The sequence below is a fragment of the Rhinolophus ferrumequinum genome, chromosome 9 (genome assembly GCF_004115265.2).
Source record: "Rhinolophus ferrumequinum isolate MPI-CBG mRhiFer1 chromosome 9, mRhiFer1_v1.p, whole genome shotgun sequence".
Classification (NCBI taxonomy): domain Eukaryota; kingdom Metazoa; phylum Chordata; class Mammalia; order Chiroptera; family Rhinolophidae; genus Rhinolophus; species Rhinolophus ferrumequinum.
In genome coordinates, this window is record NC_046292.1 from 21,235,410 (window position 1) to 21,251,192 (window position 15,783).

The 15,783-nt window shown below is 39.0% G+C and overlaps 1 protein-coding gene and 1 non-coding gene across 18 annotated transcripts in view; one reads left to right on the forward strand and one right to left on the reverse strand.

Moving 5' to 3' along the window:
* PUM1 (pumilio RNA binding family member 1) overlaps positions 1–15,783 on the reverse strand; it is a 111,302-nt gene that overhangs the window by 51,946 nt on the left and 43,573 nt on the right. For 14 of the 17 annotated variants that reach the window (XM_033113753.1, XM_033113747.1, XM_033113748.1 and 11 more), the window contains 2 exons: positions 7,028–7,194; positions 4,753–5,023 (listed from right to left, as the gene is read on the reverse strand). The exons of the other annotated variants lie outside the window; for them this stretch is intronic. In XM_033113753.1, coding sequence (XP_032969644.1) covers positions 4,753–5,023; positions 7,028–7,194 — 438 coding nt within the window. The remainder of the gene's footprint in view (positions 1–4,752; positions 5,024–7,027; positions 7,195–15,783) is intronic. 17 annotated transcript variants of the gene reach the window in all.
* TRNAK-CUU (transfer RNA lysine (anticodon CUU)) lies at positions 4,235–4,308 on the forward strand. Its single transcript has one exon. It is a non-coding gene; the product is annotated as a tRNA-Lys (tRNA).

The window sequence follows — 15,783 nt, forward strand, 5'->3', positions numbered from 1 at the left end:
ATAAATCTTAGAAAGGTTAATTTATGATTAACAGTGACTAGACAAGTACTATTAAGCCTGTAATGAACTACATAAAAATAATCCTTTCTGTATTTTGAGGCTGCTCTATATGTATTATATAAGTACCCCAATACAAGCTCATAGTAACAGTTTTATGAAACCAACTGATCATATTAAAGCAAAATCCTGATCCAAAGGAAATAGGACAAAAAAAGGAATTACTTTATCAATTTCCAAACCAGAACTCCTCATAAAAATCACAAATAAAGCTACCCTACCACTTATAACAAATAACTCAAAACTACGTGCCATACTGGAGCTCATTCAGTACTCACAATCAATACTGCCTCAGACTCAGGCCTGGCGCTCAAGGCCTTTGTGATCTGGACTCAGTTATCAAATACCTATCACCTTTCCCCCATCTACACGCATCTTCTATTCTTGTTGGCCTGGAACACCAGGCATTTCCATCTCCATACCTCTGCCTTCTTCAATGCAGCAATATATACTCCACCTGTCTTTCAGGCTAGATCTGTGCAATCTTGGTCCTCATCCAGCCCTCCCCTGGTCTGACAACATTACTAACCAACTAATTTGGCACGTAATTCCTCAAGTGTCCCACAACTGTTTCACGTACGATAGTCTTTCTATGAACACTAGCTCTGTTCACTATGGTAGAACCTAAGGTTCCTGGAAGGGCACAATAGTTAACAGATAAAAGAATTGGATATGGATAAAAGAATTACTAAAACTACTATAAACTAACAGCACAAAAAACTAAACCACAATAATTGTCATTCCTTCTTTAAAATGTTTTGTCATTGCCTATAAAGCAGCACAGCAAAGTCGGCAAAACACGTCACACACTATCCATGCAACCTCACTTTTTTTCAGCCTCAATTATCACCTAAGGTGATTGCTTCTGCGTCATCTACTAAACACCTACCTGTTAATTTCTAATTTTAAGCTTTTAGTTTTACTGTTTCTTCCAATGGAATTTTGACTCTTTTCCTGGTATGAACAGGTCTTGTAGGCAGAGCTGAAGACCCACCTTTTCCCTCCCCAGAGAACAAACTGGCATGAATGAATGGCCTTATCACTTGTCATCAAGTACTTCCTAGCACTATGTAAATGACCAAATGAGTCACAATAACTGAACTGAGAGCCATGGGGTGAGGGAAGCTGTCCCATTCATGAAATATGCGTGGCTACAGGTGAGAACAAAAAATGTGAACATAAGTTTATGTCTGTGATCTCCTTAAAGTTATCCACAAAATTTGGTGTCAAAAGAATTATGTACCTTTTTCTGATAAGAGGACCATGGCTTTTGATCAGATAGCAACAGAGGGCTGTGACGCCAAAAAGATTACATATCATATCGTGTTTCCCCGAAAATAAGACCTAGCTGGACCATCAATTCTAATGCGTCTTTTGGAGCAAAAAATTAATATAAAACCCGGTCTTATTTTACTATAAGACCGGGTCTTATATAATACCGGGTCTTATATTAATTTTTGCTCCAAAAGACGCATTAGAGCTGATGGTCCGACTAGGTCTTATTTTCGGGGAAACAGAGTATTAATCCAGGAGGTAAATTTCCTGGGTATTATACAGGTCTAATTATTTGTCTGTGAGGCACAAGCTAGTGGGCTAGATCTAAAGGCCTTGCACATTAGAATATGTGCTAGTCCACAAAAAATGGTCTCCAGACCTCTTAGAATGCTAGTTTCAAACTTCAGTTTGGGAAAGCAATACTACACATAGGGGATGCTCTGAGATAGCATAATAGGGATACAGAAAAAGTTCCCTGAAAACGGGTCTGCTAAAGCGAAGCACAGGACACAGAGGGGACAACCTGGGCCTTACCCCCAAGAACTTACAATCTAGCAAGGGCCCTTAGACAAGTAAATCATAACACAAGGCAGAGAACATGGTGACTCTGTTTCTTAAGGGATGTACAAAACACAACAGAGTTCAAAGGAGACATGACAACTTTTGGGGTTTTTTTCCTTTGGCTCTTTTTTGACATTTTATAGTTTTTATTGATGCATAAAATGCCTATAGAGAAGTGCACCTATCTTAAGTGCACAGCTTCCTGACTTTTCATAAATTAAGCACCCCAAGGGAATCAACACCCACATCAAAAGACAAAACACTTGGAGGGAGGAAAGAGGCTGCGGACAGGACAGCTTCTCAGGTGGCCTTAAAATAACCCACCAAGCTGCTGCTCATCGGTTTTATGTGGATGTCTGCACCTGCTCTATTTTACAACAGAAAGGGCAAGTCCACACACGATGTCTTTTTCATTTGGAGATCAAGAAAGGTAACAGTACTGGACCTTGAAGAATGAAAACGATTTAAATTAGTAGAAATGGAAAGGGGAATAAAATGTGATGAAAGCAAAAGGGTAAGAAAGATTGGAGGGATAACATGTAAGAACAAACACCAGTTTCCAGCAGAAAAAGTATCCGTTCTTCGTAACAACAACTGGCTTGTATGTAGGAGTCTTTGGGAGGTTAAGGGGCTTGAAGATACTTAGGAGGAGTCTTGAGCCAATGGGTCTCAGGCACGCTTATTAGGGTGCCTAGTACAAGAATATGTAAAACAAGCTACTTAGAAAAGCAAGAATTATGGGCCCATGAGATAAAACAATGATTAATCACATTAGATGACGGTGATATCTCTGTGTAACAATGTCCTATGTTGCAGCAACCAAGACATGTATGTAAAGCCAGAATCCAAAAACAGTTTGACTTTCAAAATAGTAATAAGTTCAAAACTTATTAGTAAGTTCAAAACTTGCTGAAATGGAATTTGTGGTGAGGGTTATCTCAGGTTTTATAAATTTGAATGGGTGTTATGTTTGATATAATCGTGCTACTTGTGGGTGTGCAAAAGTACATCTGTTGTTCAAATTCTAATAATTATCCTGCTTCCCAAAATATTGGCAAAATTATTTTGAAACTAGAGATCAACAATCACAAGAGACTCTCAACTCTGATTATGAAGTAAAGAACAATTAAATGAAAGAGAATCACATTTTCATTCATAAGAGGTTGGAGACAAACATTTCTTAAATAACAAGCAAAGGCTTAGACTGGAGTGGAAGCTAAGAACCAAAAATGGCCACAGTTCTAAGGGTTGCTAGGGAAATTCAGACCAAAAAGACAGAGTAAAAGAAAGAATTCAGACAAAACTTCTTGATATAACTAGGCTAAAGGATCCTGATTAGGAATAGCCTGCACTCATGAACCTCAATTTAGGTGAGAAATTGCCACATTAATATTCTAAGCTGGACTAGTTGAAGCCTACACCGTAATATCATGTTCCTGTATTTGCTCGTGTGGAACAAAATATTTTAAAGTCTTACGTATCTTCAGCACCTAAAGTAATTTCTGGCTTCACTCAAAACTGCTACTTTAAGGATTCATTATGAAAAAAGGCAAAACCATGAAAGACTACTTCTTAAGGCAAGAAAAAGCACAGAAAGCCAATTCTTACGGAGAAGTATGCACGTCTACCGGGAACTACAGGGAGAATATAGTGCACACTGTTATCAGTTTACTCTCTCCGGAAAAAGACTTTTGTAATTAAACCTAATATAGCCATCTGGTATGAGCACAGAGAATACCCGCATGCACATCACAAAATCCCTTACAGGGATTTCTTTTTGTAAACTTCATATGGTTAGCTTTATTACCCAACTGTCTATGAATCAGAATTCACTGAAAATCAGCAATTTATGACAACTCAGTGGACAATGATAAAACTGATCTCCACAGACCAGAAGTCAATTTCCCCCATAGATAAAGAATTTCTAAACTTCGAAATAAGATGTTAACCTTTCAAACCTAGAAGTTTATATTTATGTTCCAGTCAAAACTTAAGGCGTTATCAGAAATTCATGGCCCATCAAACTGCTTCCAGCCCAAGGGAGAACCTGTGGTACTCAACAAGTCAGGAAACTCCCTCTCACAATTCAGACAGCTGATTTTCCTTTAAAAAAAAAAAGTTAAACGGAAGGATAGGAAACCCCAGAATTAGTCATACCATGCCTACAAAACCAGAAAAGCATACATGCAGTATTTTCCAGGGATTTATGAATAAAAGAGCCAAGTAATTTCACTGCAGATTTTATGTTGAGTGATTTGTGTGTATTTTTTCCCTAATGACATTCTAACTCTTTTGAAAGGTATTAACTCAATTTTCGTATTTTAAAAACGAAAGAGGGGGCGGCCGGTTAGCTCAGTTGGTTAGAGCACAGTGCTCTTAACAATAAGGTTGCCGGTTCGATCCCCGCATGGGCCACTGTGAGCTGCGCCCTCCACAACTAGACTGAAACACTACTTGGAGCTGATGGGTCCTGGAAAAACACACTTAAAGTTAAAAAAACAAAACAAAACAGCATCACAATCATAGTAATCTTCAGAGAGATTAATTTAGAATACAAGAGGATTGTGTTACAAGAGGTAACACCACCTCACCCACTCCCCAGGCCATGGGGGGAGAGAGAAGCCAAAGAAAGGAGTTGTAGAGGAAAGCGGTCTCTCGCCAACAACCTCAGCAGGGAAATCAGCTTCTCGAAGGGGAAGACACAGAGGCTGTGTAAACCCCCATCACTGTTGGGTTAAAAAGAGCCGGCTGTCCATAGCCGAAAATGATGCCGCCCTCCTCCCAGCCCCCTCATTCTCAGTTACTTCACTGTGCTGGCTGGAGGGAGAGTAGAGGGAGTGACAGAGACACACACAGTACCTGTTGTTGAGAATTGTAGTCAAAAAGTCCCACAGTTGCTGCTGCTGAGTCCACAGGTACCTGCGTGCCTGAATAATCAAACTGAAGAGGCTCCATGCCCACATGTTCCATGGGGTCCAAGGGGACACTCTGGGACTCCATGTTGGAGAAATCCTCCACAGGCTTGGCACCATTGGTGCTGGTCAGCTGGGCTAAGCCCTCAGAACCATTCTGGTTTGGACCCAGAAGATCCACTTCATTAGCAGAGTTCTGGCAATTACCAGGGGTACGGCTAAACAGAGAAAGTAAAGGGCATTAAACCTTATTTGAGCGGGGAGGGACACTACAGCAACCTAAGTTTAAGGACAATGTCCACGATTTATCTTATCATCAATAGTACTTACAACTATTTCTACAAAACCACCAGAGACCCTTTCGGGAGCTTCCATGTTATATCCTACACAATGATTCTCCTATTGCTTGCCTTCCCACCACAACCCATCCCTTCAATTGACTTGACTGCTATTCATTTCCAAACCCTTAACCAAGGGGCTCAGATCCGAGGAACACGGGATGAACTGGAAAACTCACTGCCTGTGGCATCCATGAAAACAGAGATCCCAAAATGCAATAGTAAAATATGCCCCCCAAAAGCAATATCTGCTCTTTAAACATAAAAACAATGGAAAAGTAGTTTCTAAGGGGGAAATTCCACATCTGAGAATGATTCTATTAAAAAATAATAATTTTTATATAGGTGAAAATTTTTTTTCTATATTATCTGGGTATACCAGCCAATGCTAAAACTGTCTCCCCTTTGCCCCTTCTAAAAACTCAGAAGAAGCACACCACTATAAAACAGTACAAAATAAATTCATTACCTAGGATAGGCCCCTGCTAAGGAGACAACTCTAAGAATTAAAAATAATGTGAGGATATAATTTGATCATCCAAACCAGGACACTCCTAAGAGCAAAAAGGGGCATTAATAAATATCCTAGGACACAGGTATAAATAAGTACTGCCCTGGGAAACCCAGGACACGTGACCACCTTCCATGAAAGGATTGCAAGACTATGAAATTCCAGACTACTACAGAATATTAGAATCTAGTCTAAGGAGTGTAGCCTGTGGCTATATTCTATACATTTCACCCCTAAAACAAATCCTATAGCTAGTACAAATTAAAGCTACTCTGGTGTTCCTTGACACATGCGCCCTCACCACCACCATCACCTGCCCCAAAGTCAAGTACCACAAAACACTGCTACAGGCTGCTTGAGATTAAGGGTGGGAGGGTACCCAAAGTAACTCATCTGAAAGAACTTAGGTAAGTGTTTATAACTCTTTGCCTCAAATTTCTTTGAAAGACTATAATTGTTTACACTCACAAGATATAAAAATTAGATTAGAAATACTAAATAATTAAATGTTCTACAAACAATGACCCAAGATATACATTTAACATTGGTTTTGGTAGATATTAGGATAAGACATGTATGTGTATGTGTTTAGACACACACACATTAGCTTCAGACTAACATTAAAATTATTCAAAATTAAATTCTCTATCTGTACATCACTGACCAAGGATTTTTAGATTTTTAAAATTATATACCATCACTAAAGGTTACCTACATAAATGAAGAATACTTGCCAAATGCAGAAGACAAATACACCTCATTTTAATACTGTGTATATTAAATGACAGGGTACAACCTGCAAATTAATCATGATCAGAGATGGCATGAGAGGCATCCATGGAAGGGACGTGATAAATGTCATTTAAGCCACATCTCTGGTTCTTCAAAATGAGGAAAATGACACCTGAGCCACCTACTTCAAAGGGAACTTATGAGGCTCAAATGAAATAAGTTCTCAACTGTTTTTCCCTCTACTCTAACATGCCAGAGAGATATGCCAAACTTCCATTAGAAACCATGGTTTCTCCCAAGATAATCATTTGGGAGAAACTTGGGGAAAGTCCCGAGGTACCCATTCCAGGTGATTTTGATATTTGAGAACCATGAAATGCTCTTAATGGAATCAATCTGCAAATTACAGAGCCCCATACAAATGCAAAATCTATTGTTTTGGCAAAGCACCAAGCACTGACAGCTCTTAGAAAATTCCACCTTGCCAGGAAATTTACAATCTTTGTGGTATGGCCTACACTAGACCCAAGTCTTAAAAAAAGGACACATAACAAGGAAGAAAATTAGAATCAAAATAAAACTAAATCAAAACAGAAACCCATAGCCCCCAGTCAAAAATCAGAAGTGTAAAGCATACAAACCTAAAATCTTTGACGTCTGCGTCAATCCCATTCTGCACTGGTAAACCATTCGTCTTGTCCATCACATCACCCTCCTCCTTCAAATCTCCTAGCTTATCTCCTTCAAACGTACCCTTGTTCTTCTTTTCACCTTTGTCGTTTTCATCACTGTCTGCATCCCTTGGGCCCTGTTTAAAAAATAGCTTCAGCTTCACTAATCATCATTAACTAATAATAGTGGGCATCACTGTGGACACCAGACTACACTAGATGCTAATTAGAACAGGATAGTGTCTGTGCCTTTTCAAGACATTACAATCTAATTAACAAACACACAGGCGGGAACACTGCAGAAAGTCTTGCCAAATGGGGGAGACAGACATACATTCATGTTAGAGTTTAGGACAGTCTTACCATGCCCAATGTCCCACCACCCCATTTTTTTTCCCCTTCTACCCAAAGCCCAGCCACAACTTTGTATCTCTTGGTCCCACTTCTCTACTCTCAAATCCAACACTATATAATAACACAACTCCTAATAAGCCCTAGGTATGGGAGCTAACAGTATAGTTGGAAAAGTGTTAAGTCTACAAAGAATTTCCTATTTCACCACTGCCTATGTAAACTCCTCCCTTACTTCTGAATATTGGGCTAAGTGTGGTCTGACATCATCCAATTCAATTATTCTATGTTTTATCTTGGGATGTATGGCCTGCCAACTTGCACTACCACTGCCATCCTCTCTCTCACAGCTTACTCTGTCTGACAGCTTACTGCATCAATAGTTCACCAATCATCCTTAATGTTAATTTTGAATCCCTCAAAACATGTCAAACCTAGCTGTGAAATTCTTTCACTACGCAGTGTTTACCTGTTGTCTTCCACGATCTGCCTGTCCCATACCAGATTATTTTGAGACATGGAAGTACGTTAAGTTGAATCATTAATGCAAGCGATTTTATCTCTCAAGTGTCTCAAACTGTGAATATTGAAAGAATTGATATGGTGCCAAGCATGCTGATATCCTGTCTTCTAAGGAAATTAAATGTCTCTTCTTACAAATATCCTAAGTTAAGACTTGGACATATAAAGCCAATGCGCCCTGACTTCCAAAATGAAAAGAAGATCTGGTATAATGACTTGAAATGGTACAGAGAGTTTGGCACAATCTCACCAAAGAGTAGAGTCACCTTTGCTTTTGTAAAAGTAGAGAGGCAACCTTGCTTGTCCCCACCACTGACTTCTGGTTTAAGGAAGAAACAAACATCGCTAGACCAAATTTAAAGCTCCTGGTAAAAGGCAAGATCCAATCAGAAGAGGAGAGCTAGCTGCTGCACAGCATTTCCAGTAACTACAACCAAATTTCACTGGGGAGAAATCCATGCGGGAGGCTGGAGTCGCAGACACTCAGCTGTGAATGGGTAGTTCTCCAAATGCAAAATAAGTAGATGATATTCGTAGCTCTTAAAGATCTGGCCCGGAAAGGGGTACTCATGTATCTTGACATTCATTCTTAGACTTTTTTAATTACCAATTCAGAGCCCACCTTACTTTCAAAATCATTCTCTGTTCAAATTTAACACAGAAGAAGAAGGATTTCATGGCTAATATGAACAAAGGAACATATACAAGAAGGAACTTAGAAAGCATATAAAACTTAGTTTCATGTGACATCAAGATGATAAATTACAGTTTTGGCAGCCAATGAGATGTGACTTTCACAGTAGAATCTTCAAAGTACAAGACTGTTAGTGGTTCAAAAGGAGTGAGTGACAGCCAATTAAGCACCACTTTGAGATTCCAAAGCAGAGATGAAAGTATGACAGGATTCTGAGGACAGAAAGATCTTTCAAAATGTCCAGTGACAATATCTCCCTCCTACTGCAAAGGTAAAACTGACAGAAGCTGTGTATTCATTTTTATATCCCCAGCACTAAATACAGTGCTTGGCAGAAGTTTAAAAAATATGACAACAAAAACTGAATGATGGAGGGAAAAAAAAGAAAGAAAAAAAGAAATCCTACAAAACTGAACTGCTGAAGTAAGAAAGATCCTCCCATTGTCTTTATCATCAGGTAAGAGACCCAGAGGTGGAAAGATATGGTTTAGATAACAAACAACTCTACATCATCAATGTCAATAATAAAAAGAGTATTAGAAGGATCACACCACTAATAAACCTGTCGTGTTTCACAAATCTACAAATCAAGTCTGGCTCTGGAGGAGCAGTTCAGCTCCAATTTCTCACAAGGAGTTCAAAAGGTCTGTGGGCAAAAATGGGAAGAAGAAAATGAGATGAAGAAGCAATAAGAAGTTTCACCAACAAGCAAGAAATCTGGTGCCAGAGACTTACTTGCCAAATCAATGCTCTGTGTTCTCTTTCCTCAGTGACCCTTTACAAGGGCTTGCTGAGAAGCTGCTCAGCCCGCCTGGAAGCTGACTGCTCTGGCCTGAAAACTTGGCCATTGGTCCTTACGTTCTCAGTTATACTGCCAAGGGCTAGATTTTCAAAGGTAGCCCTGGGATGGGCTGTTTTTCACTAATACAAGACAGTCTACTTAAATTAAATACAGCTACCTGGTTTTCTACTCTGAATAGGCTACTAATACCTCAGCAGAATAGGAGCTTCCTTCCATTTGAGGTGGGGGCGCCAAGGGAGGCCTCCATTTCTCGATGTGGATGGTGACACGGGTGTACTCATTTTGTGGAAATTCATGAAGATGAACATTTATGCGTTGTACATTTTTCTGCACATAGATCATGTTTCAATAAACAGTTTGCTTACGAGAAAGAAGTTCAGTAAGTCAACAACCCTAAATAAAAACAGTTGACATGAAGTCTGATATCTGAATGACACCAAGAGTAAAAGAGAATACTGGGTTCAGGATCATAAAAATGGTCTCTCAGAAATGTGAAGGCCCTAGAGAGAGAACAGGGGTATAAATGGGCGGGTACGTTTTGTAGAATTTAATTTTTTCTTTTTGAGTATTTAAGATAAGGTATCCATCGCTACACAGTCTTTTAGAAAAAGAACTAACCCAGATTACATAGAACCTACAGTCTATGGCAACTGCTAACATTTACTGGTCACAGGACTTGGAACAGATTGTTGAACCTGAGCCTTAATTTTCTTATCTATGAAACAGGGATAATTTTGTTTAAAACAGAGTAGTTACAAACATCAGTGAAATAATGCATGTGCAAAAAGTTTTGTAAAGTATAAATCATTTTATGCAAAGGTAATATGAAATTAGTAAAAGCTTATACACTACCATGGTATTTCTCATGTTAACATTATCCGTGATATCAAGATGAAACATATGAAATGAAATGGTGTAACTCTAACATAGAAGTATACAGCCAATCTGGCCCTACCAGCGACACTATCTTTTTCACAATGCAGTGGCTCTCTGATTAGTGTTCGGCATCAATCTCTGTAAAATTTACAAGTGTCTGGACTCGCTCCCAGAGCTTCTGATTTAATTGGTCTGTAGAGGCTCTCACAAATGTTATAAACAGTTCTCCTCCAAAAAGCATTCATAACTGAGAACCACTGTAATTAAGTTCAACAGAAGCATCATCAAGGCAATTTGTGTTTTGGTTTCTTGTCACATACTACCTAGTACGTAACAGTACTGAAAAGGTCTGTTACTCGCTAAATGAAGGAGCAAACACTGAAGGATTAATAGCAGTTATTTATTGTGGAATTCCTTTAGATGAATGTTAACCCAAACCTGGAGTACTCAAATGCAGATTTCACTGAGTGCAGAAATGCAAGTGGCCAAGCCCAATCAAAACCCCAGGGGTGGGGCCAGGTTCTGAGAGACTCCACACCTACACGGAGGAGGAAGAACACGTTCCACTGCTACAGATCAAAGAACTGAGAGAAGCGCAGACAGATAGAAGAACTATATATTGTGGAAATCACTTCTATCCATTTATGGCTCAGTTTCCTCAAAAGTCTCAGAACAGGAGGAAAAGTTCAGGGAATATCTATTAATTCTGAGTGAAGTCAGAGGAATGATAATTTAATTTCTCCTCTTACTGCAGTGATCTTACTACAAAGCTCCACATCATAGGAGTTATATTCGATGAAATTAGTAATTGTCCTCCCTTCTTTCTAAAAGGGAGCATTTTACGTATTTGCTTGACACACTTGAGTCCAGAAACCATTAACATTAACCAAAAAAGTGGTTTCTCCTGTATACACTTGTCTGTTTTTTACAAAATGCCAAAAAACTGAAATGTCAATTTCTTTTAAAGTTCAGCAGTTTATAGCTCCAGTAGTAATAAAAAATTGAAATATTAAAATGAGTAAAAGTTTAAAATTATTAGCTGTGTGAATTACTCTTTTAAACTGACATATTAAATATTAGTGAGGACCTCAACTAGTAAACAAGCCAGTGTAGCGTAACAGAAAGCAATATAGCTGAGAACTGAAATTAAAACAAAGTTTGAACACAGGCCCCATCACTTCCCTTCTAAGCCTCATTTTTCTCATCTATAAATTCATAGGGACAACAGTATCTACCTCAAAGGATTGTTTCAAAGATTAAAAAAGACAATTCATGAAAGTGCCAATTCTTAAAAAAAAAATAATTTTAGCTGTACTTTATCCAATTTTCACATTTTGTTTCCACTGCCTTTTTTGAAACACACCCACCCTCACTTCTAGTCCACCAAAGTTTCAAAATTGCTAGACATCTTATGTTTTTACCCCCTGGAAAGAAACTGTTATGGCTGTAATTATTAGACCCTTTGTCCCACTGATTTTTCTGAGATACCGTGTTTCCCCGAAAATAAGACCGGGTCTCATATTAATTTTTTGCTCCAAAAGACGCATTAGGGCTTATGCTCAGGGGATGTCATCCTGAAAATTCATGCTACGGCTTATTTTCCAGTTAGGTCTTATTTTCGGGAAAACACGGTATGCGTACAAAATCAAGCCACCACCAACTACGTTTCATCACATCCGAGATACCATCAATTCATAAAACATACCACCATTTTATGTGCTGCTAAAAAGGAAACACTGGCAGTTAATCTATGACATACTATCATTTGAAAGATGCATCCCAACTTCAAAATGAACAAAGTAAGGTGTGTACTTTAGAAAGAGTGGAACACAAAATATACCAGGCACTGCATACATGAGCACCCAATTCCTGGTGTGCAGACAGGTAAGAAGAGTGTTCCCCTCTGCTGTAGTAACCACCAGATCCAGGAGCAAAAAGAAAACATATCTTAAATGTGTAGAACAATTCTTTGTAATTATTGCAGAAATGAAAATCAAAAAAGGTGTTTTCTAAAAGCTTTTTTTTTTTTAACTTTTTATCTAGTCAGTACCTAAAAGTTTGACACTACAAAGCAGAACACGTTGATTTCTTGTTCAAGAGAAGAAGCTCAAATTTGAAGGGGCGCCACCTTATACATAAAAGTTTCTAAATTTGATCCATAGCCTCCTGGTAATTTAACCTACCAAGAAAATTATGTCTTATATAAATATTTATCAGGCTTTAACACACATGCAAATTAACTGAGGGTGTTATCAAAATGTAGACTTTGACTCAACAGGTAGGGGCTGAGACTCTGCATTTCTAAACAAGCTCCCAGGGGACGGTAATGCTGCTGGCCATAGACTTGGGGGAGCAAGGTTTTGTAAGGTTGACAAAGCATTTTCATACACAGTAACAGCCATGTGTATTAGACTCTTGGGTTTTTAATTACCCCCATTTTGCACATGAGGAAATTAAGATGCAGTTGAGACTGAAATCCCTGGCTTCTATTTGCATTACACTGCACAAAGTTTTTAAACACAACAAAGTTGCACTGGTTACCTAAAACCAATGCAGTGAAGACTAGAAAAGCAAATCATCAAGTTTCGTGACCCAAGTGAATTGCTAGGAGTGTGTATGCATCCTCCAGGTCAAAGGCAGTCCGTCTGTACAGACAAGCGGAAAGGCCTTCCAAGATATTCTTTCTAAAAATCTTTCTTCCAAAAAAATAAATGAAATAAAAAAGAAAAAAGAAAAATCTTTCTTCCAAGTTTAAGGTGGTCTTCACCCTAATCGACGTTGACACTGGTCTTCTCATTTCCCTAGGTACCATAAACAGGAAGATATAAATTATGATCCACTTTTCTGACTGGCTAGGCTTCCATCTATTTGAAGATCAGCTGGTATTCCAAAAGACTAACAGCAGGGTCCTCATATAGGCAATTTCATCCAGTGGCCTTAAAACACAGTAGTTACACGCGATTTTGTAACCATTCTGAACCATGCTGGGGGGCGGGGGACGCTATCTTATTCTAAGAATAAATAAAAGATACAAAAAGAAAACAGATTAAATTAAATCAAAAGACTTGATTCTTACTTAACTGGTATTCTGAGTTTTCCTATTTTGAAAACTGCTATCCTCAAGTTTCTGGTTGCTATGTAGAATACTACCAAAATTTACAGTGAGTGCTAAGACCAAATACTGCTGTCAGATTCTGTCAGCCTGAATGTGCTCTTACCACAAAAGCCAAAACTACTAAACTGAGTTCATTTGTACAATCAAAATGAACTTTAACAAGCTAGTCAAAGAGTTAAATACCTTCATTCAAGCTGTAACCAGGAAATGACTTTAATGAAAATGGAATACCACTATAGAATGAGTAGATTACTTTAGTTCTAAACCTCCGTTAACTGAAAAGTTAATCAGTCTGGATTATCTGTTGTCAGTACCTAGAATGACCCCTTACTGTTTTGAGGTCTATGTTCATTATGCCATCAGAAATGATGTTTTCGCCTGTCAGGGATTAAAATGAGGCTTCTCCACAGCTTACTTGGTAATGCTGGTACAGCCACCCCAAAAGCAAAAACATCTGAATGCTCTGACCCATAAACTACCAATTACCCACTCTTTAAGGCAATTAGCTATGGGTGGCCAGATGGCTCTGTTGGTTAGAGCGCGACTCTCAACAACAAGGTCACCAGCTCAATTCCCGCACGGGATGGTGGGCTGCAACCCCTGCAACTAAAGATTGAAAACGGCAACTGGACTTGGAGCTGAGCTGCGCCCTCCACAACCAAACTGAAGGACAACTTGGAGCTGATGGGCCCTGGAGAAAACACACTGTCCCCCAATATTCCCCAATAAAATTAAAAAAAAAAAAATTAGCTATAAGAAGCAGATATTCTATCTTCTTAGCCTCTGAACTCAACACTTTGAATGATAAACTAGATTTAAAAAAAAAAAAAAAAAAGCTCACCTTTTCCAAGAAGATGCATGCGTATCATGATAACCAAAAAGTGATTCAGGTTTCCATGACCAGAGCTTTGGTCAGATGTCATCCTAACCAACAGGCAGAGCAGAGCCAGGTTAAATATGAGATCAGTAGGATACAACCATAGAGCTGGTGGTAAAGTAGTTCACTGATCCTCAGGCCTCCATCCACCAAGACTGAATATGCCACTGTGGTAGCTTGATGTCACTGATCAGTCCTCCTGTATCACCCTTTAGATGCCACTCAAGTCAAAATAAGCAATAATACTTCATTACCCACCACCTTCCTTCTGAGAAGCTGGAACACAGATTTGCAGAATTTTTGTTTATCTTAATGCAAACCTCAGAAGCCCGGAAAATTACCTGATTGTTAGAGTTCAATTTTCTGATCTCTATCTTAAGGATTTATCCTCCTCTGGTGACAATACTGTAAGAGCTAAAAATCACCAGTCTCCTAAAACAACTAAGGACAGAAGCTACCTTTACAAATAAATAATACAAGACACTGAATGTAAAAGATACAACTTACAGTCGTAACATTAACTGATGAAATAATTGTTTAAAAAGAGAAAACCAGGCAAAAACAATAATTCAATCCCAGAGTTTTATCTCTCCCTTCCCCTCCCTATTCCAACTATTTTTCCGCCTCCTACAAACTTCACAGTAACCCAGGCCGACACCCCCTTGACTAATGCCCAATAATTAGAAACTGACCACACACGACAGAGAATTCCTGGCAAGAGTCATACAGGTTTCAGTTCACCACACTGACAACTTACTATGCATGCTCTCAGCTTTTCTCCTATAGTAACTAAAAGTTATAGGCAGAGATCAGAAGGCAGCACTTCCTATGAGGAATCTGTGCTCATGAGATGAGGAAAGTGTGAGGACAAAAAAAGGTGAGCTGGGGATAAGGTGAAAGAAGAGTAGTAGTAACGCCATTCTTCCCATGGGACAACAGGCAAATGATCATTTTTGCCTGATCCCATTCCCCACATCCAAAGGGTAGATCTTGTTCTTCCCAAGCAGCCTCTTGGGAAGATTCAAATAAAAGAAGTCTTTCCCTATCTGATCCACAGGCCACTAAACCTGACCTACATCTCTGCAGGGTCAAAAGACCCAAAAGGAATCAGGCCAGCTTTGGAATGGCTAGTACTCAAGACCAAGACAAAAACCCCACTTAGTCTCTTGATCTTCCGAAGGGTTGTTATAAAAATAAAAGATCCTTTTCTAGCTAAATTCCTCACAACAAACTTCTAGGTGTGGAGCTGGGAGAAATCCAAACCTGCCTCTTAAAGTTCATTTTTTCTGGTTTTTCTGTGGAATTAAAGGCTCCGGCCACATGTCAAGTGTCAATATCACTTGCAGCACCACCTTTGACATGCCTGGAATAAATCAAACTCCTCGCGGACCTGGTCTCTTCATGCCAACCAAGTCACCAGGCATTCATTTAATCCACGAACATATTAAAGAAGTGCACATGACACTTGAGGAAGCTGCACCAAAAATGA